We start from the raw sequence: 23,676 nt of genomic DNA on the forward strand, positions 1-23,676 counted from the left end.
TGAGCGTTTACACTTTACAGGCTTGGATAGCGGTGCTAGCCAATTTTCTGTAATATTTTATAAATTGACTACTTTACTGTTAAGTTTCTTGTGTTAGCTAGACGTAGAAACATAAAATTCGCACTTACTTCAGCCATGAATATCGCCATTCAAGGTATTCCACGTAAGGTAATGAAACAAGCTATTAAACGTAATAAGTTAAGTTTGTAATTTATATGTGTTAAATTTATAATAAATATTATATTTTCAGTGGAGCCTGAAGCAGGTGCGGGAGCATTTCATGCACGATATCCCTTGTCAATTCAAGACACTGTTTTTTAACTTCGAAAACAAGTTCAAAAAGACTGTGTTTATAGAGCTACTATCTGCTCAGTATGACCGAGTACAGATCATAAGATTGATTAACAGGAATCCGGATACTAAGCAGTTGCACTTAAAAGCCATTATACCAAAATATGTGTCTCAAGTAAGTGTATATAATACTTTTTTTCTATAAACAAATGAATTTTTTGAATGATCTTAACAAAACCTTAAAATTATTTCTTTTTGCTACGTCACACACAAACTAACTAACTTAATTTATTCCATCCAGTTTTAAGAAACTAAGAGTTACAATAATGGTCAGACCTGTTGTCAATTGTCATTGGCTAAGCCTTGAGCCCCTGCCCTCTCCTACCCATAGATTCGCCCCAATTTTTGGCAAGAATACCTAGTACTTTTAATTTAATATTGCGATAAAAGCTTGTACAGTCACTCTAATGGCTCTACAAATAAGATCGTGTCAGATATTTTTGCGGCCTTCGTTGTGCCATGCCAGCTGACTGTAGCTGTTTGTACTGTACATCGTAAAGTATGTGAAAACGAAGAACGGATTCATCCTGAGGGTCGCGAAGTTGGAATCTCGACACAATGCGAATTTTAATTCGTTTGTGGTGAGCGTTCCGACTGATCATCTAGCGACCTTCACCAAGGAGGAGTTTTGGCCGAAGGGTGTCAAGTTTCGGCGGTTCCGCGGCCGGCTCCCTGACACTGCGGGGTTGCGTAATGCATCGCAGCCATAATGTGATTTGTAGTGTTTAGTTTTAAAATATATTTTTATAATATTTTGGCAGTGGAATTTGGTATTCGTACCAAGGTGTTGGGAGTATCGTAAATAAAAGTTTAGACGCCGGGAAAAATAATTGTTCTATATTAACACTACTAAGAAAACTAAACTAACTAAAATTACACTATTTAACAAGTATTAGGGAGCGATATAAGATCAAGCTCGACCCGTGATAAAGGTACAAGATAACTTGTCGAGTTGACGTCTAACTCAGAACTGATTCTGACTCCCCGCGATCCTGATGACCATAACTTTGCAGGTAAGCAACAGGCTCACCGGAATAGCGGTACAGGACCGATAACGGTTTTGCACATGCCTGATCCTAGCATTTCTCACGCTGGGTACAACTTAGTTTATTACGTAAGTTAACAATAGCTATTCGGACACCGACAAAGAAATAAAACAAAGATGGATAAACAAAGAGTCAGTGCCGGCAAAGAAAAGGAAATACATTTTACAATATTTTTACAAGCTTATCCCTAACGGCTAGCCATCATAAAATTCATAAAATTAAGTTACCGTTACGTGTGCTATGCACATTGCGTATAACGGGAAAAGCTAAAATTTAATTTATTTAATATCATCTAAGCTTGGGCGAATGTAGGACGCAGTCCCTACAATATGTATGCTAGTTTTAAGGTATTTATGTATGGGCCACTAGTTGCCTGAAATAAAGATTTTCATTCATTCATTCAAAAATGAAATTTTTGCTGAAAACTTATTTATGTATGAATTAATTTCAATTTTTCAGGCACATGTGGCTGCAAGTGCCAGTGGCAAAGTTAAAGTGAATAAGAAGGGCGCGCCTAAAAAGCGCCCTGGGGCCGTTGTGACCGGATCTGATCAGGTGATATTTGACTAAGCTTATTGAAGCTAAGCTTCACATTATATTCCTACTACGAGCCCCGATGTATGTCTAGTCAGACCATTTTTTTAGGTTCTCGCGTTTGTACAAAAATAATGTTTTAGTTTAAAACTGTTTTGCAAGACCGAAGTGATCCCATAAGTGTTCCGTAAACAAAGTTTTGTACGGAACACTAAAAATCACTAATCTAATGGTTATACTAATGTACTTTAATTTTATGTAGTAAATATTCTACAATAAGTAAAAACAAGAAATACAAGAAATACCGTTTGTATAAAAGAAAAAAATAACGATTTTTCATTTTCTATTTGACGGGTAGGAATATAACAGATATGAAAAGGGCTATTACTAAGGAAAGCAACACGACTCTGCCAATGTACTGACAATTTTGTTTCGAGCCCATGCTTGCAGGAGAGGACAATATCATATGGACAATGTTTTTGAAAATTAAATTTTTTCAGCAATAAAAGTCTCATGCAATACGATCAAAGTAAAATAAATTAAACATTTGTATTATGGTTCCCATTCATCATCATCATCATCATTTCAGCCTATATACGTCCCACTGGTGAGCGCAGGCCTCCTCTCATGCGCGCATGCATCATCGTGGCTATAGCTGTTGGTTCCCATTACTGGGTCATTTTATGTTAATGTGTAAAATTTATTAGAATAAACAAAATTGTTGTGTGGAACTAAACAAACTAATTTGCGTCTGGGTTCGTAATGTTATAAAATGCGGAAGTAACTCATTCTGTCTGTTTCTTCTTTATACATAAATTGATAAACCAATTTAATTCGAAATTTTTTGCTCCTTATAACCTCAGGAATGGTTACAATCTGTCGGGTTACTCGTTCCCACAGTGTATGTCCATATACTTGGTCAAGCAGATCTTGTCAGTAGAAAAACGCGGCAAATTTGAAAAATGTAGGCGCAGAGGGATAGCGGTTCATTGAAAATTTGAATTTCGCGCCTTTTTTTACTGACAAGATTTGCTATATATAATAAGTCATATGATTTCCAGATACTGATAGTAACACACAAGGAGATAATGACGGAGTTGCAGTCGAAGTATACTCGGCTGTATAACCTCAGCAGAAAATCGCCGGACAACAAGCTTCTCGAAAATATAGCAAGGGTATACATACTGCCCTGCTAAGCCAAGTAGCGGCATCTCAAATAAAAATTTAATGCAAACATATACCTTACATTCTTTATCTGAAAATTCAATTTTCAACGTCATTTGTTTTTGAGATGCCGCTATTCGGCTTAGGAGGGCAGCATAGTTCTGATTAATGTTCACCTAACTTAGTTACTGTAACTTAATATAAATTAAAAAAAAACCCAAACGCAATGAAACATGAAAACCGATTTTGATATAGCGCAAGAAAACTTGCTTTGAAATAAAAAAAAACCGCATCCAAATCGGTTCACGCCGCGCTAAGTCATGGCCGGGCCGTTAATGTGACAGACCCTAATTGCATGTACATAGGGTAATTCGCCAGTAACAGGCCACTTTAAGTAAGTCCGCCCTAAACTAAAAATGGATTCTATTCACCTATTTAAACAAAATTCATTTTAGTAAGGTTCAATCCACTCAACCGTCCGGCCCGCGAGACTGTTTTCCTGTCAACCGTCCGGGGTTTTTTAGCGACGCACGCCCCGCGCAGCGCATTCACAACTTTCTACAAAAATTATAACTACACTGCCACCAAAATTTTTTTAGAGCTAACTATTTAGTTAGGCTACGTTGTCGCATCAAGAGAATTAGTAAATAATGCCTAAATATTCCATTAGATGGCTCTGAAATCAATTCTTTCTTCCACCCCTTTGGATAGTAAGGTTCCCGCGGACGGTTAAGAGCATATTTTTTTCGGATACTATGCTATCGTCGGACGGTCAAGTGGTTATGTGGCCAGCTGTCAATTACTGGCCACCTTATACTAAAATGAATTCTATTTATAAGTGAATAGAATTAATTTTTGGTTTGAGGTGGCCAGTTACTGGCGAATTAAGTACCCTATTTTACAATTATTAAAATATACAGATAATATTCGAGCGCCTCAAATCCATAATGGAGACGAACCCGGAAGTGTCCACAACTTGCTTCAAATTGAGCGGATACTACCGGAAGCTGCATCCTCACTTCGGGGACTTCCAAATGGTCCTGTCCACGCTGCACAAGCTGCAAGATGAACACGGGCTGCCGAGGACCCAAATTGCAGAGAGTGACCTGATTGTCGTCAGCTCACAGTTGCACAGTAAGCTACTTATCTCACAGAATAAATAATAGTACTACACTGAGAGAAAAATCATCACCAGGAATTAAAAAACAGTTCTGTACTGGGGGAAAAAATGAAGTTTTAGTAATAATTATGGACGTTTCACTATTTCTGTAAAGTTTATTTATTTCTACAAACAGCTCAGTAATCCCAAATATAATTTCAACAAACAGATAATAGAAATTGCAAGAACTAATAGAAATTGCAAAAGTCAATTTGTTCCTATTAGTTAACTCTCCTTGTCCCCGGTTTAAGTTTATTTTTGTAATTCTAAGTGTATTTTTGTTGTACTTTTCTCTCAGTGTAGGTACAGAAGACTCACTCTCTAACAAAACGCGTCTGTTACGATCAGGACAGATATGGTCGCTAGGTGGCGACAGCGCCACGCGTGGCTTATGGCTAGCCACCAAAACTGGTGTGGAACGGATGTACTTTTAGCTACCTGTTGCAAAGCGACGAAATCGCGGAGTGAGCCACGCCTGCTTATCTATAGCTCACTAAACTCTTCGGGGACTCACAGATGGTCCTTTATAAGCTGCAGAACATGGCTTGCTCACAGTTAGTTACTCATCTATACAGAAAGGAAAATGGGGACTATGTCTGTATGAAGAAGCGGTCGCCCCCTTTCCTCTTAGTCATTGACAGTAGACATTGACGTGGACGTTTATCTTAAAGCTGTATCCAGACGAGACAATTTTTCGCCAATCTGATGAAATTCTCCGATCGAACAGGGCCGTGCGGACGCAAATACCAATGTGATTCCCCGATCACATCAGCAGGTGCAGACACATAAATGCCAATTTTCATAGTAAAATGCAAATTGGTGATTTAATTTGTGTACGTGTGGATGCTAGATGAGATTGACCAATTATTTTCCTGAACAAATCGACTGATTTCATCAGTCCCGTCTGGATACCCCTTAATAGATATTAAGTAAATTAAGTTTAAACAAAAATATTGATTTTCCTGATTTCTTATTTTACAGTGATTGACAACATCCCGTACGATAAAATTAAATCGGTGACGGACAAATACTCTAATAAGATCACTAAGAAGGTATGTACGAAATATTTTGTTGATTTACCCTTTGGATTTACCTTTAGGGTTTCAGAAATTATGCAAAATTGAACCCTATCACTTTGAATCAAAGTTCAAAATCGCGTGGGAAATATATTCTCTAAAAAAATGTATTTGATGTACAGTCAAGGAATTTAAATTCCGACCCATTTCGTACTTTGTCACAGTGACAATCAATATGAAAGCCGCTAGAGACCTCATACGGTTGTCACTGTGACAAAGTACGAAATGGGTCGGAATTTAAATTCCTTGACTGTACAATTCAAAATGTAGAAGAAAACATGATTTATATTTCAGGCTTTCAATCAATATGTGTCTTGTTGGACTTGATTTAATTATTGGACTTGATTTGATAGAGAATAATACCAAATACCCTTGTGTACATTAAAACTCATTTTATTTCGAACGTATAGTCGCTATTAGATATACTGGAGCGGCTAAGGTTTTCACAAATACGTATCTGGCACAAATCGTCTACTCTACATACATATTAACAAGAGGTTAAAATGTATGTTCAGATATTTTAGAGCACCTTGATCGTTCTCAAATATCTAATGGCGACTGTACATGACTTAAAAAAAACGCTGTACGACTACGAAACGAGGCCTTACATTAATATTATGTAATGACTTTAGATCTTGGAGCACGTCAGAAAACTAGACACCGAGTCCCATCAGATGGACACACCCGAGGACGCCGCGAGGAAGAAAGTTCGTTTAGAACTCAAAAACGTGGCCTTACACTTGCCTTCGGTAAGTACAAACACAATTGTCAGAAAACTAGACACCGAGTCCCATCAGATGGACACCGCCGAGGACGCCGCGAGGAAGAAAGTTCGTTTAGAACTTAAAAACATGGCGTTACACTTGCCTTCTGTAAGTACAAACACAATTGTCTGAAAACTAGACACCGAGTCCCATCAGATGGACACACCCGAGGACGCCGCGAGGAAGAAAGTTCGTTTAGAGCTCAAAAACATGGCGTTACACTTGACTTCTGTAAGGATGGAATGGAAATAATAGTATTAAGAGCCCATCAACGTGCACACTAGTGCCACTGCTAAATAATCGTGATTATTTTAATTTAACGAAATATATTTATAAAAAGGGGGCCGCTACGTACCTACTAAATTTTGTATTTAAGTACCTTTTGAATACATCAGACTAGTTTTTATGTTGCTGGATCCTTCGATCTATGAACTCAAAACAAAAACGGCCGTTTTAACTTTGGACGCATAGTACATTATTGTCGAAGGAACTTAATAAGGAGTCAGCAATTGCCTTTCAGCCGAGTCAAATATACAGTTACAATTGAATATATTAAAATTGAAGCGTCAATTCTGTTCAACAACAATTGTAACAAAGATTGATATCCGAAAATTAATCAATAAAAACAAATTCACTCGTAGATGATTAAATAAAATAACATGGAAGTATTATTTGTGTCCCTTATCCCTTAATTTGGCACAGTCAAGTATACTTAACACTTACTTTGGAAAAATGTAGGCATGTTATTTTTTACGTAAATTCGAATTTATTAATTTCTATGTATCATTTATATTATAAAGAACTAGCTGTTGCCCGCGACTTCGTCCGCGTGGAATCTTATCTTCAAGATTTTACATCTTTAGTACCTATAATTTTCATATCCAAGCAATGTTGAAATTAAGTACTTTTCTTTTTTAGCACGTTGTATGAAGTTTGAAGTCAAATGGATTTTGATGTTGGTTGCAGAAATTACTTTTTTTGTATTCTCATAATAGGTACCTATGCCCGGGGTCCCTTTGTTTCCCATAAAGTTTTAAGTCATAATGTATTGTTTGTCATATTATCGTTAGTCATAAAACTGAAACCGTTGACTTTTCAGGCTTTTCGTAAGGTTATTCTGTAGATAGGTTAGGTTAGGTTAGGTTTGTTTTATGGCAATCCTGAAAAATTCCGCGTTTCTGAGAAAAACCAATTATGACTAACGAAAATTCGGACAAACAATACATTATGACTTAAAACTATTTGGGAAACAATAGAGACCCACCTATGCCCTTATACAAAGATTCAAGTTCCGCACTCACAAAATATCTGATCTCCATACAAACTTTCAACCCCTTTCTCACCACCTTGGGGGATGATTTTCAAAAATGCTTGAATTAGTTTTCATGTTTTTTATTTAATAAGTACCTTTTTTTGCATAAAGTTCAAGTTCCTAGCTTAAAATTAAATTTACACCCCAAGATGAATTTCATCCCCTTTTTAACCCCCTTAGGGGTTGACTTTCCAAAAACGTTGCAATTACTTTTATTTGTTATCGGCTATTATGCCTTTCTAAGAAGTTTCAAAGTATTTGTAATGGATTCGAACTTTGTAACCCATTTTAACCCTGTTACATGCATTTTACAAAACGCTGAAATTACTTTTATTGTCTTCTAGTATAGTAATAGTATTCCCAAATACAAAGATTCAAGTCCCGCGCTCGAAAAAATGATATCCATACAAACTTTCAACCCCTTTTTCACCACCTTAGGGGATGAATTTTCAAAAACGCTGAAATTAGTTTTCTTGTACTTTAGTTTAAAACGTTTTTACAAAGTTTCAAGTTCCTTGCTTGAAATAAAATTTGCACCCGCAGACGAACTTTCATCCCCTTTTTAAGCCCCTTAGGGGTTGAAATTCCAAAAATGTTGCAATTACTTTTTTTTGTAATCGGCTATTATGCCTTTCTAAGAAGTTTCAAAACCATTTGTAATGGATTCAAACTTTCAACCCCTTTTTAACCCTGTTAGGGGATGAATTTTACAACACTCTGAAATTACTTTTCCTGTTTTCTAATAATATCCCTAAATACAAAGATTCAACTCCACCACTCGAATATTTTTTTGATATCCATACAAACTTTCAACCCCTTTTTCACCACCTTAGGGGATGAATTTTCAAAAACGCTGAAATTAGTTTTCTTTTATTTTAATAATATATCTTTTGACGAAGTTTCAAATTCCTAGCTCAAAAGAAAACTTTAACCCCATACAAACTTTCATCCCCTTTTTAACCCTGTTAGGGGATGAATTTTACAAAACGCTGAAATTACTTTTATTGTCTTCTAATAATATTCCCAAATACAAAGATTCAAGTCCCGTGCTCAAAAGAATTTTTGATATCCATACAAACTTTCAACCCCTTTTTCACCACCTTGGGGGATGAATTTTCTAAAACGCTGAAATTAGTTTTCTTGTATTTGAATTTGATACTTTTTTACAAAGTTTCAAGTTCCTAGCTTAAAATAAAATTTGCACCCGAAGACGAACTTTCATCCCCTCTTTAACCCCCTTAGGCTTCGAGCAACACCGGCTTCCGACACGTCGGAAGGGAGGGGCCCAAGCGATATCTCATCGTACAAATCATTCTGCCATTTTTCGCGGGGGGAAGGTGCACACAGTCGCATTTCTCACACACTTACATACAAAATCCAATCAAAGGCCCTACCGCGAACCACGTTCGACGTGTTGCCTCTCTATGGCACTTGTAAATTCATACGTAAGTGTGACAGGGAGGCAACACGTCGAACGTGGTTCGCGGTAGGCCCTCTGTAATGACGACACAAATACATAGAAAATGACACACGTCAAAGACAAATCTTGCAAACCTCGATCTCTTTTTGTGTACGGACGAGTGACTAGTGTCACAACACGCACACTAACACATTTTCGTTGAAGTATGTCATTGTATTCTGAGAGATGAGAAGTCGGATTTGTCGCTCGACCGATCCGCAATTTATACTGAGCGAGCAAAATCGATAAATCCAACAATTACTTGAGACTAAAATATAATAATTGTATTTAAATGTAATTAAACGTATGATATGTAAAAAAAAATATTACATGTGTAATGTAACACTTTCTTTTTGTAAATTTGATGTCCCCGACCTCTTTTTATAACAAAAAACCGAGCAAACAGGCATTTTTGTGCAGCAGTGTTCACGCGCGCGTCTGGACTCGGTCTAGTGAAAAATCCAAGTGCAACTAGTTTTATTACCCGCGCTAGATTTTATTGACGCGCTAATCTTGTACCTCGGCAGAGGGGAAATAGTATGAATGCCGCCTCCCTTCCGTGTTGCTCGAAGCCCTTAGGGGTTGAATTTCCAAAAACGTTGCAATCACTTTTTTTGTAATCGGCTATTATGCCTTTCTAAGAAGCTTCAAAGCATTTTTAATGGATTAAAATTTTCAACCCCTTTTAACCCTGTTAGGGGATGAATTTTACAAAACGCTGAAATTACTTTTCTTATCTTTTAATAATATCTCCAAATACAAAGATTCAAGTCCACCACTCGAAATTTTTTTTGATATCCATACAAACTTTCAACCCCTTTTTCACCACCTTAGGGGATGAATTTTCAAAAACGCTGAAATTAGTTTTCTTGTATTTTAATAACATATCTTTTTACGAAGTTTCAAATTCCTAGCTTGAAAGAAAACTTTAACCCCATACAAACTTTCATCCCCTTTTTAACCCCCTTAGGGGTTGAATTTCTCAAAATCGCTTCTTATCTCTTGTACACTTTATAAATGCAATCTGGTGTGCAAATTTCACCTTTCTGGCTTTTGTAGTTTCGGCTGTGCGTTGATGAATCAGTCAGTCAGGACACTTGCATTTATATATATAGATAAAGAAAAAAATAAAATCTTACTGGCAACAATGTTATATGTTAGTAGTGAATCAACATAGTGAGTAGAAAGTCGACACTACGTTCTATCCGTATTTGTTTATTTTTTTCGATCCTATTACGCGAAATTTTACCGCATATACTATTAATATTTAATTATAGTATTACGTATACTCTACATATCACACTTATTGATCAAGTCCAGTTATTTACGTGTAATAAGCAAGCATACACAAGTGTTAAGTATTTTTGACAAAACATTATGTACAGTCACAAAACAGATAAGTACAGAAGTCAATCACATGCATGTACTTTACTTTTCATACCTACGCTCGGCGGTCGCTCTAGGGTTGCGATTGTTGCGAACTATGACTTATGCACAAAAAAACTATCGTGGTAGTGGCATTCGTATCCATCGTATCGTATCTCGTATCTAGTTGTTTGATTTATTATTGAGGATGAAACGGGAAGAATGGAAATATAAATTAATAATAACATTAATAACTCAATTAGGTATTTGAATTTTAATGTCATTGTTATATTACAAATTTGCCACAGAAAATATCTTGGGATGATTTCGAGATTGGCGAAATGCACGATTATTATATTTTAAAGTGTAATAAATTCGCATTCTCATGTACGATGTAATAAATTCGCATACGCATTCTCTCTGAAACCACTGGTAGCTTAAAAAACGACAATTCACCGGTTAATGTTGAATTTAAACAACCGTCCACTGTACAGTTATAATAACTTTTTGTTTTGTTTCTCCATTATTGCACAAAAAAGTTCACAGACGCGTGTCTCAAGCGGATGGCACTCGCGCTCGCACTGGTCCCAACTGGTCCGAGATATCGTGTCCGTGAGCAGTGTCTATGTGTGCGTTGCTTGAGCGCGCTTTGTATGTAGATTGATTTCTGTACCTATCTCTTTTGTGGTACAGTGTATTAGAAATTAAACAATCTGTTAAGCATTTTTAACAAAACGTTATGTTACAGTTTTAATAATTTGACAAATTTCACTGCCTACCTTTATATTTTGCCGTAATAGAAGAGATTGAATGCTATAGGTTGATTCGTTATACATTTATAGCTTAGTATGCAACAAAGCGAACGCTACTTAATGTCAATACACGTTTTTTTTATAAAACTCCGTTCAATTTGGCCTATGGCTATTACATTCAAGGAAACTAAATGGAATGGTTAATTTTCATATTTTTTTATCCAATTCAATTCAAATATACTTCATGTAGGTGGTATTGTGTATTTTTTTTTTCATTCAAATTATTTAAATGCTGCAAGTACCTATATAAGTAGCGTTGTTGTAACACTGACATTATATTAAACTCACTCAAACAATATCAATGTCATTTCGAAAATCGTTAACCCTATATTACTGTACTTGCGTTTCGTAGCAAACATATGAACTCATACTAAACATTGGTCTTTTGCTTCGATTAAATGCCAAAAAAATGTTTTTATTATCTTTGTTTCGATACCCTTTTTTGGAATTTGTTAAGTATATTTAACACACTAAGTTTGACGAGCGCACGTTTTTGTTAAAAATACTGTACATTCGATTTTCAGGAAATATTACAGTGAAATATTTTTTAAACATTTTTTAGGACATATTTAAAGGCATAATAATAAATAAATGTGCATATAAAAGTTAAAATCAAGTTTTTTATTTTCTGCCAAATTAAGGGTTAAGTATGAGTTATCTATGTCGGCGGCCGATCGTAAGATCAGGCATATCGTGAAATTCCTAGGCATATCGTGAAACGTGAAAATCTTTGACTCGGTCCCTGAGTCGACGGAGCCCAGCTACGCGGGGCTCCTATATCTGGGCAGTTTGCCCTTCGGGCATCTGAAGCAACCTAACGAACCTATCCTACCTACATATTGGTTTAACGTGACTATCGTCAAAACATTACACAGGAACAGGAACATTACGATCTGCCTGATCTTACGATCGGCCGCCGACATCTATATTTATATAACATAATTGTTCTCAATTATAACAAATACCTAATCCATTTTCAGATTATCAAACAAGTCATCCAAAGACGCCTGACGCCGGAGAAAGCCCCGTTTCATAGAGTACGGGTGAGTTTAACAACAGTTATTTTTAATGTTTATTGCTAATTAAATTAGATAAAAAAATACTGAAATCAAGGTATGTATTGTCTTATTGTTGTAAAAGTAATTTTAAAATAGTATTTTATACAGTCGTGATATAATAGAACTTTTCAGTCGAGTACCGTGTTTAGGCAACGAAGCTTGCTGAGTTGCCTAAGTAAGATACGAGGTTGAAAAGCTTGATTATATAACTATTGTATACAGGTATTTTATTTACCTGTGTAACTATTATTGCACAAATACTTCTTACATTATTCGACATTGCTTCTAAAAATGCGTAACGTAATTTTTGAGCGAACACTTTTTTGTTAAAAATAACAATAACAATGATATCCGCAATCCCAAGTACGCACGGCCGTCCGCTCAGTGCTCAGCGAGCTGAAGGGAAGGACCTGGCCCCTGTTTCACTAACGTGACAGGTGCAACGAATTGTAAAATCACTGTTGCTGACGTCACAGGCATCCATGGGCTACGGTTACCGCTTACCATCGGGCGGGCCGTATTCCTGTTTGCCACCATCATTGTATTGTTAAAAAAAACTTTATGATATCGGAAAAAAACTGATATTTCTCTTGCTAAGTTTATGACAATTGTCACAAGAAACACTACAGTTGTCACGAAATTCCGACATATAACTCATTACCTGTCAAGAATTACCTACAATTCGTCTAAATCTTTGACAATTGTCAGATACTTCGCAGGAGAAATATCTGTTTTCTTCCGATATAATAAAGTTTTCTTAAATAATACAATGATGGTGGCAAACAGGAATACGGCCCGCCCGATGGTAAGTGGTAATCGTAGCCCATGGATGCCTGTGACGTCAGCAACAGTGATTGTTCAGCCTCTTTGAAGGTACTTGTCAAATGTATTCTCTTTGGTTTACTTGATGATATATAAACACGTCAGTCAATAAAAGTCATGTTTTAATAAACAATGTTTTCTTTACAAATTAATATAGTTATTCGCAAAATAGAGTAAACATGGTCCAAAACGAACCGGATAATTAAAATAAAGAGAAACAGTGAAGTTGTGTAAAAATTGTGCACGTTATATTTACGTATTTTAGATAAATTTTTCGAAATTCACAACGAATATGTCGACATCCGAGACTCTTAAAAGTCTTATAACACTTCAACAAGACAACTTAGAAGTAACAGAAAAGGCACACGTGAATTTCAAAAAATCGCCAAAAGAAAGAATTACTATAGGATACGTACAAGGCCGTTTAGAAACATTGGAAAATAACTATAAAGAATTCAAAACCATCCATCAAAGATTGATTACTGGCGTTTCAAAGGAAGACAAATGCAAATTATCATATTTTACGGAAGATTTATATGATACTTTCGAAGAACGTTATTACATGTATAAGGGTGAGTTAAAGACAGTTTTGCAGAAATTTAATGCCGAAATAAAGGACAACCAAGTTATAGAAAATAGTTCAGGCAATCAAGCGTCAAACAGTGAGATAAAATTACCCCGAATCACTATCCCAACATTCAGCGGTGAGTACACGGAGTGGCAATCCTTCCACGATTTATTTAACACCTTAATTCATAAAAATAGTTCGCTAGATGATGTGCAACGCATGCACTACCTGAAAGTTAACGTGAAAGGTGACGCAGAATACCTATTAAGACAATTTTCGATTACCGCCGAAAATTACCAACAAGCATGGAATATTTTGAAGAAAAGGTACGATAACAAAAGGTACATCGCAAATTGTCATTTTAAAAGGTTTTTTGGCCAGAGGACAATTGTCAAAGAATCAGCCACTGCTTTGAAACAACTGCTTGATACGTCTGTAGAATGTCTGAATTCTCTCAAAAATCTCGGTTTACCAATAACTCAATGGGATGCCATTGTAATTTACATAATCGTTTCAAAATTGGACCCTGATAGCCATAAACATTGGGAAGAGTTGATAAATGGCGAAGATTCATCAGTGTTTCCAACTTTCGAAAGATTGAAGTCGTTCCTGGAAACTCGGTTTAGAACTTTAGAAATGGTAGAACCAGATAACAAGAGTTGGAAACCAGCCGCCCCAAGGACGTTTCACGTCACAGCCAGCGATACTTGTTTAGAGATACAATGTGCATTTTGTAAAGAAGACCACTACATTTTCAATTGTAAACAATTTGCAAAGCAACCATTAGATGACAGATACAACTTTGTTCGAGAAAACAATCTCTGCTTTAACTGCCTCATACCCAATCATGCAGTGTGGCGATGTAGACAGAAGTCGTCATGCCAAGTGTGCAAGAGACGTCATCATTCTTTACTGCATCGAGATTCAAAACCGACAGAAGAAATGCAAGAAAACAATAAAGTTGACACGTCCTTAGATGACTCAAAGGTAGTTGCACACGTTAGACCAAATGAAGAAGCAACTGAGAAAAACATTATGTTAGCTACAGCGTTAGTAGATGTAACATCGAAGTGTGGACAGCCGCAAATGTGTCGAGCGTTCATTGACCCAGGATCCGAAATATCCTTCGTCGCAGCTCGAGTCGTACAGATGTTAAACTTGAAGAAAACGACAATTAGCGGAGTAGTCTCAGGAATCGAAGAAGGTAGCGTGTGCATAAAAAACAAGGTGGAGCTACAAATCTCGTCGAGGTATGAGCCCGATTTCGTCGTCAAGGTAAATGCATATGTACTTAAATCTATAACTCGTAGTTTACCAGCTAGGGAAGTAAATTGTGAACCGTGGCCGCAACTTGATGATGCAAAGTTAGCTGACCCTACCTTTAATATTCCGAGTAGAGTTGATATTCTTCTTGGTGCAGACGTTTATGGCAAAATTCTTGAATCTGGGTTTATGAAGGGACCGGGCTATTTAGTAGCACAGTATACACGCCTAGGTTGGATTGTGACAGGTGACACTAATACAACTTCTTCCAGACCTAGCAAACATGCGAGCTTTCATGTTATCCGTCAAGTAGAAGAAGACAACAATCTTTTAAAGAGATTTTGGGAGGTTGAAACACAAGGTTATACAAACATGAAGGGATGGTCAAAGGAAGAAGAATTATGCGAAGAAATTTACAAAACAACTACAACGAGAGATGACACTGGAAGATATATAGTACATTTACCGTTGAAAGAAAGTGTGGAGGATACGGTGAAGTCTTGTGGAGAGACCAAACAGCAAGCAACGTTGAGATTCAAACAGCTGGAAAGGAAGTTTGAGAAAAATGATCATTTGAAGAAGGAATACGCAAAGGTCATACATGAGTACCTGGAATTAGGGCACATGAAGAGAACTGAAGTGGAAGACGATGCTGCAGCAGTGTACCTTCCTCATCATGCTGTTGTCAAGGAAACTAGAGACACTACGAAGGTTCGTGTGGTTTTTGATGCTTCAGCGAAAGGCTCTCGTGGCGTCTCGTTAAACAACGCTATGATGATAGGGCCCACACTGCAACCGGGATTACGAAGTCTAGTAATTCGCTGGAGAGCCCATAGAATCTGTGTGATTGGAGACATTGTTAAGATGTACCGACAGGTGTGGATGACAGACGAACACACAGACTTACAGCGGATTGTTTGGAGAGATACACCTTCTGAAAAAATAGAGAGCTACAAATTACTTACTGTTACATTCGGAACTGCTGCTGCACCTTATCTAGCTGTGCGGACACTCAATCAATTGGCCGATGATGAAGCACACATTTACCCACGTGCGGCATCGATAGTAAAAAACAGTTTCTACATGGACGATTTAATGACCGGACATGAAGATAAGTCTGAAATTAAGAAACTGTGCCAAGATATTAATTTTCTGTTAAAGGCAGGCGGGTTTGAAATGCAGAAATGGTCAAGTAACTCCGAAGAGCTGCTCGAGTTTCTCCGAAACGGGAGAACGTGTGAAGAATCTGAGAACAAAATTGAAATTAAATTAGACAAGGTTATAAAGATATTGGGACTTACATGGGATAGAAAAGAGGATGTATTCAAAATTACAGTAAACTTACCAAATTCTAGAATCCCGACAACGAAGAGACAGATAATATCAGAAGTCGCAAGTCTGTTCGACCCATTCGGATGGTTAGCTCCTGTAATAATAACAGCCAAGGTGATGATACAACGATTATGGCTGTATAATCTGAGCTGGGATGATGAACTGCCACCCGAAGTTGTCGAGGAGTGGCGAAATTACCGAGAAGAGTTAAGTGAACTTCAATCAATACAGATACCACGTTGGATCAAGATAACTTCTCGTAGCAAGGATATTCAACTTCATGGTTTTGCTGATGCATCATCACTTGCATATGCAGGTGTAGTCTACCTTCGAGTGACAGATGAAAATGATATTATACACATTAGTATGCTTGCTGCAAAAACAAAGGTATCACCTTTGAAACAATTGACTATACCAAGATTAGAGTTATGTGCTGCGGTATTGACAGCGAAACTTCTAAGAGAAATGTCAGATTTATTACAGGTTTCGATGGACAATGTATATGCTTGGACAGATTCAATGGTAGTGTTGTCTTGGCTACAGTCTCAACCAAGTCGATGGCAGTTATTTGTCGGTAATAGAGTATCCGACATCATACAACTTATTGACCAAGACAAATGGAGACATGTTCCGTCAGCAGACAACCCAGCGGATCTCGCTTCAAGGGGTGTAAGTTCAAGAGACATGGCGGACAGTGATATATGGTGGACGGGACCTAAATGGCTTAGATATCAGAATATAGATTTTGAAAGAACCAAAATACCAAGTACTGACCTCGAGATGAGAAAGACGTTTCATGTAAGATTGGATGACAATCCAGTTTGGGAAAGATTCTCATCTATGTCCAAATTGAAGAGAGTCTTAGCATGGTGTTTTAGATTTCTAGATCATACTCATAGCTCAAATAGAGAAAGGTTTTTGACAGCCGCGGAACTCAATAATATCGAAAACAAATGCATCCAATATTATCAATGTCTGGTCTATGATCAAGAAATAGAAGATCTGAAAGAAAACGGTAAAATAAAGAACAAGAGCTCCTTGATTAGTCTCGGACCTTACTTAGATGAAAATAACTTATTAAGAGTTGGAGGGCGGCTTAATAATGCACAAATATCAGAAGACGAGAAACACCCTATAATTATTCCTTGTAAACAACACATAACAAGATTATTAGTAAATGAAGCTCACATAAAAACATTACATGGTGACATACAGCAGATGATGACATACTTGCGCAGCAAGTACTGGATAGTAAGCTTGAAATCAGCTGTAAGACAAGTTACAAGAAATTGCAAAATCTGTATTATAGACAAAGCAAGGACACAACAACAATTAATGGGTCAGCTTCCTGCTTCAAGGGTTACATCTCATCGCGCCTTCTTGAATAGTGGTGTCGACTACGCTGGACCTGTACAGTTGAAGACTTCGAAAGGGAGAGGTTATAAGACTACGAAAGGATATATCTGCTTATTCGTTTGCATGTCTACGCGAGCTATTCATTTAGAAGCGGTTACAGATCTTACAGCACAAGGGTTTATCGCAGCATTTAGAAGGTTTGTTGCCAGGAGAGGTCACTGTGCTCACCTTTGGAGCGATAATGGTACAAATTTTACAGGAGCAGCCAAAGAATTAAAGGACATGTTTTCGAAAGGTAAAACAAACATAGCGAGTGAAATAGCAGAACTGTTAGCTAACGATGGAACTACCTGGCACTTTATTCCACCAAGAGCACCAAATTTTGGTGGTTTGTGGGAAGCTGGTGTGAGATCGATGAAAAAACACCTCAATAGAGTAAGCAGTACTACAAAAATGACATATGAAGAAATATCAACATTACTGGCTCAAATCGAAGCGTGTTTAAATTCTCGACCTTTGTGTAAAATGGACGAAACATTAGCAACATTAAATCCACTAACACCGGGTCATTTTTTAATTGGCGAACCGTTAATCAACGTACCTGGGATAAACTATGAAGAAAGAAATGTGAATTTGCTTACTAGATGGCAGTTCATACAAAATAGAATGCAAGATTTCTGGCGTAGGTGGAGAGTGGAGTATCTTAACACTTTACAACAACGATACAAGTGGCACGACACTGTGAAGTCTCCCTGTATTGGAGATATTGTTATTGTCAAAGAAGATGATATGCCTCCAGCCAAATGGCTATTGGGTAAAATTAAGGAGCTACATCCGGGGGCGGACAATTTAGTCCGAGTTGTTACCCTTCAGTGTAAGGGTGATAATATCATTAAAAGACCTTTATCCAAATTAATTTTATTGCCAAGTAAAATGACATAGACCGCAATGGGTTCATGGTGGGCGGTTAACTTTGCAATATCATAAGGAGGATTTATTGTTATCGCAATAAGCTGATTGAATTGTTTTTCCTCTAGGTTAGGTACTTTATTTGTATTTCATGACAAGTATTGATCAGTTACAAAGTTATGTTTTTATTTTGCATGAAATGTATATTACGTTGAATATTTCATTCGATTAGGGTTGTGACAAGAGTTAATTGCTATTTATGTTAATGTTTTTTTTTTTTGACTGTAAGTCAAGGCTATTTAAGTATAAAATAAGTATTTTGGTGGGCGGTATGTTCAGCCTCTTTGAAGGTACTTGTCAAATGTATTCTCTTTGGTTTACTTGATTATATATAAACACGTCAGTCAATAAAAGTCATGTTTTAATAAACAATGTTTTCTTTACAAATTAATATAGTTATTTACAATTCGTCGCACCTGTCACCGATGTGAAATTGGGGCCTGAACTCACTGCATATTAACTAAACTTTTATTTATTTATTTAAACTTTATTGCACAAAATATGTACAACAATGTACAAATGGCGGACTTAATGCCAAATGGCATTCTCTACCAGTCGACCATAGGGCCAAACAGAGATACCTACAATTGGTGCAGATAGAGAAATAAATTGAGTGAATTAAAAGAAAAGCAAATTCCGTACACGGCGGGAAGAAGTTGATATCTGTCGGGAAAAAATTGAATAAATTTGAACCTTATGTAATTTGATTTTTAGTTCAAATTTCTTCGGTAGAATATCTCGAGTTATCAACTTCCCGCTGTGTACGGAATTATGGGTTAGGCTTATAAACTACATAAATCTATATATATAAATGCAAGTGTCCTGACTGACTGACTGACTGACTGATTCATCAACGCAGAGCCGAAACTACAAAAGCCAGAAAGTTGAAATTTGCACACCAGATTGCATTTATAAAGTGTACAAGAGATAAGAAGCGATTTTGAGAAATTCAACCCCTAAGGGGGTTAAAAAGGGGATGAAAGTTTGTATGGGGTTAAAGTCTTTTTTTAAGCTAGGAATTTGAAACTTCTTAAAAAGATATATTATTAAAATACAAGAAAACTAATTTCAGCGTTTTTGAAAATTCATCCCCTAAGGTGGTGAAAAAGGGGTTGAAAGTTTGTATGGATATCAAAAAAATATTCGAGTGGTGGAGTTGAATCTTTGTATTTAGAGATATTATTAGAAGACAGGAAAAGTAATTTCAGCGTTTTGTAAAATTCATCCCCTAACAGGGTTAAAAAGGGGGTGAAAATTTTAATCTATTACAAATACTTTGAAACTTCTTAGAAAAGCATAATAGCCGATTTCAAAAAAAAGTGATTGCAACGTTTTTGGAAATTCAACCCCTAAGGGGGTTTAAAAGGGGATGAAAGTTCGTCTTCGGGTGCAAATTTTATTTTAAGCTAGGAACTTGGAACTTTGTAAAAAAAGTATCAAGTTCAAATACAAGAAAACTAATTTCAGCGTTTTAGAAAATTCATCCCCCAAGGTGGTGAAAAAGGGGTTGAAAGTTTGTATGGATATCAAAAATTTTTTCGAGCGCGGGAGTTGAATCTTTGTATTTAGGGATATTATTAGAAAACAATAAAAGTAATTTCAGCTTTTTGTAAAATTCATCCCCTAACAGGGTTAAAAAGGGGATGACAGTTTGTATGGGGTTAAAGTTTTCTTTTGAGCTAGGAATTTGAAACTTCGTAAAAAGATATATTATTAAAATACAAGAAAACTAATTTCAGCGTTTTTGAAAATTCATCCCCTAACGTGGTGAAAAAGGGGTTGAAAGTTTGTATGGATATCAAACAATATTTCGAGTGGTGGAGTTGAATCTTTGTATTTAGGGATATTATTAGAAGACAGGAAAAGTAATTTCAGCGTTTTGTAAAATTCATCCCCTAACAGGGTTGAAAAGGGGGTGAAAATTTTAATCCATTACAAATGCTTTAAAAACTTCTTAGAAAGGCATAATAGCCGATTTCAAAAAAAGTGATTGCAACGTTTTTGGAAATTCAACCCCTAAGGGGGTTAAAAAGGGGATGAAAGTTCGTCTTCGGGTGCAAATTTTATTCTAAGCTAGGAACTTGAAACTTTGTAAAAAGGTATTAAATTAAAATACAAGAAAACTAATTCAAGCATTCTTGTAAATCATCCCCCAAGGTGGTGAGATAAGGGTTGAAAGTTTGTCTGGAGATCGGATATTGTGTAAGTGCGGAACTTGAATCTTTGTATAAGGGCATATTCCCATAATAGGTACCTATTATGAGAATACAAGAAAAGTAATTTCAGCAACCAACATCAAAATTCACTTGACTTAAAACTTCATACAACTTTTCTAAAAAAGAAAAGTACTTAATTTCAACATTGCTTGGATATGAAAATTATAGGTACTAAAGATGTAAAATGTTGAAGATAAAGATTCCACGCGGACGAAGTCGCGGGCAACAGCTAGTAAATAAAATATATACAATCTGACATAGAAACTATCCTTATTTTACTACATTACAGATCTACGGAGAGCCGTTCCTGCCCTCCAAAGACATGATGATGCCGTTCACACGCCGTTTCAAGGCCGTCCACGTCCAGCGCTCAGATCGCATGTACAACTTGATCAAGATGAACATTCCACCCCCTAGTTATAGCAGCCTTATGGCCATGGACGGGAAAAACATAGGTCAGTATATTCTTTATTAAATTCTCTATAATATTTGTCTTTAAAGTATGTTGCTAGGGCTTGTAGTTTTCAAATGATGGATGAAAGAAACGTAGGTCAGTTCACACGCCGTCACAAGGCCGTCCACGTCCTACGCTCAGATCGCATATACAACTTGATCAAGGTGAACATGCCACCCCCCCAGCCTTATGGCTATGGACGAGGAAAACATAGGTCAGTATATTCTTTATTAAATTCTCTACAATATTTGTCTTTAAAGTATGTTGCTAGGGCTTGTAGTTTTCAAATGATGGATGAAAGAAACGTAGGTAAGTTCACACGCCGTTACAAGGCCGTTCACATACGCTCAGATCGCATGTACAACTTGATCAAGATGGACATTCCACCCCCCAGTTATAGCAGCCTTATGGCTATGGACGGGAAAAACATAGGTCAGTATACAGGGCGTCCCAAGACTATGGGACATCAAGGGAAAGTATCCTTAAAATATCGTAGATAGGATATTTTGTTGAAAGAAGACATTATGTTACTTAATTGAAAAAACAATTTAAACTGCATTCATAGATTTTTAAATAATTACATGATTGAACCGGGAATCGAACCCGCTACATGAGAAAAAAAATCGTAGATATCGTAGATATTTAAGGTACTTCCACTTGATGTCCCATAGTCTTGGGACACCCTGTATTCTTTATTAAATTCTCTACAATATTTGTCTTTAACCTTTTAAACGCCACAGACGGCAATTGACGTCAACGCAAAATCGTTACAACGACGCCAAAGACGGCATTTGACGTCGATCGTTTTTTGATGAAAATCTACTGAAAAACACCCCACTTTTAGGTTGGCATTATTTATTCACAAAATTAAATTTTACCCCCGTGGCGTCAGTGGCTCGGCAAATGGATACGCCGTTTGGCGTTCAAAAGGTTAAAACTGTAAAGTATGTTGCTGTGGACGCATGGACGGGATAAACGTACAAATGTAGTGCATAATTGTTTTCCATCGTATTACAAGTCACGTTCGTACGTTTTCGTGAAAATACGATCGAAAATAATTATGCACTATATCTGTTCGAACGTGTCTTGCTATTCCAGCCAGTCTCGGTACAAAAAGTACTGAGGTTGACTGAAGTGAAGTACTAGTGATCCAAAAGACTCGAGCCCTGTTAGGTCTTTTTTTAGGGCTCGCCTATCCCTTGACGCCTAAAAGGCTAAAAGCCTTTTCTATTTAATTAGTAATATAGGTTTTTAGCCTTTTAGGCGTCAAGAGATGAGGCGAGCCCTAAACAGTGTTGCCAACTTGGCATAAATGATGCCAGATCTGGCATATTTTCACTCGCTTTGGCACCAAAATTTTCCATTTAGCATCTGGCATATTTTTTAGCATAATTTAGTTTAAGCTAAGTTTGCACCAACTTGGCAGCAACAATATGCGCCATCGCCTTATGTGGTTCATATTTTCATATGAATTTTGACTTTTGCGGACGGATGGACGTCAACGGACTATATAAAGTTGGTCAAGCAGATCTTGTCAGTAGAAAGAGGCAGTAAATTTGAAAAAAGTGTGTGTTTTAAGTGTCTAATTTCAAGTGATATTTTAGCATTTTTTTAGCATAGGTGTTTCAAAAATCTTTGGCATAATTTTGGCATAATCTAGACATTAGTCTAGCATTTTATCAAAATCCGAGTTGGCAACACTGGCCCTAAAAAAGGAGCTAACAGGGCTCGAGTCTTTTGGATCACTAGAAGTAACATGACAAATACGAATGTTTCCGAGAAAATACAATGGTAAACAATTATCGATACCGCCATCTGTCGAATAAGTTTCTCATACGTTCTCCACCAACACTCCACCATAAACACAAAACTGGCGCATACTCCACCGACAAGAGCCATGCTCTTAAATTATGATGATGATGATACGTCTTGCTATAAATAAATACTTGTCTAAATTCGCAGGCACCGCCAAGCTGATGATCCGTTCCTCCGAAATACCTCTCTACAAAATACCGGACACGCTCATAGCAGAAATGAAGGCGTACTTCGGCGTCGACCACGACCCGAGCCAAGATAACTTTGAGGAACAAGGCGAAGAAGCTTAACCCTTTTACTACTAAAGACGTCAACTGACGCGCGCGGCTACAGCCCAATATCAACTAGAGATGCACCGGATATCAGGTTACTATCCGGCAGGATACCGGATACATAGTAACATTGCTTGATTTCGGCGTAAACAAATTGGATTTAAGAAACAGACACGGTCATAAATCATAATCGTACTTCTTTATTATTTTAAAACAATTTAATCATTCTACTGACTTGCACGCGCACTCATTTCGAACCTAGAAATGAGTCCGCGCGAACGTTTACTAGGAAACAGGTCAGACCTGCAGAATGCGCACCTGAAAAACCGAAATGTAGGTATAGTTCCGCTGGTCGAATATTAGCCGATGGTCAGGCCGAATATCCGGTATCCGGTCAAACAACTATCCGTTGCATCTCTAATATCAACCTTCGTGCATTGTGACAAGGTTCACGATTCCGCGCCGCGCACGATAGACCACGCCGCGGCGTTCATAGAGTTAAGAATAGT

The 23,676-nt window shown here is 37.0% G+C and overlaps 1 protein-coding gene across 1 annotated transcript; it reads left to right on the forward strand.

Annotated features, from left to right (window-relative positions):
- Window positions 1-9: 9 nt before the first annotated feature.
- LOC134675994 (uncharacterized) lies at window positions 10-23,667 on the forward strand. Its single transcript, XM_063534303.1, has 10 exons — window positions 10-168; window positions 251-466; window positions 1,857-1,952; window positions 2,993-3,106; window positions 4,016-4,229; window positions 5,236-5,306; window positions 5,963-6,202; window positions 12,023-12,085; window positions 20,916-21,081; window positions 23,043-23,667. Exons 1-10 carry the CDS (start codon window positions 136-138, stop codon window positions 23,183-23,185), a joined length of 1,356 nt encoding a protein of 451 aa, XP_063390373.1. The 5' UTR covers window positions 10-135; the 3' UTR covers window positions 23,186-23,667.
- The last annotated feature ends 9 nt before the right edge of the window (window positions 23,668-23,676 follow it).

This window comes from Cydia fagiglandana, chromosome 23, assembly GCF_963556715.1.
Source record: "Cydia fagiglandana chromosome 23, ilCydFagi1.1, whole genome shotgun sequence".
Lineage (NCBI taxonomy): Eukaryota > Metazoa > Arthropoda > Insecta > Lepidoptera > Tortricidae > Cydia > Cydia fagiglandana.

What these genes read in the sequence shown, in the direction of transcription:
- LOC134675994 (XM_063534303.1), top strand. Translation starts at nt 136, where the DNA reads ATGAATATCGCCATTCAAGGTATTCCACGTAAG. An exon ending in TTCAAGGTATTCCACGTAAG is followed by an intron (nt 169 to 250) that starts GTAATGAAACAA and finishes TTATATTTTCAG; the next exon opens with TGGAGCCTGAAGCAGGTGCG. An exon ending in TTGTGACCGGATCTGATCAG is followed by an intron (nt 1,953 to 2,992) that starts GTGATATTTGAC and finishes TATGATTTCCAG; the next exon opens with ATACTGATAGTAACACACAA.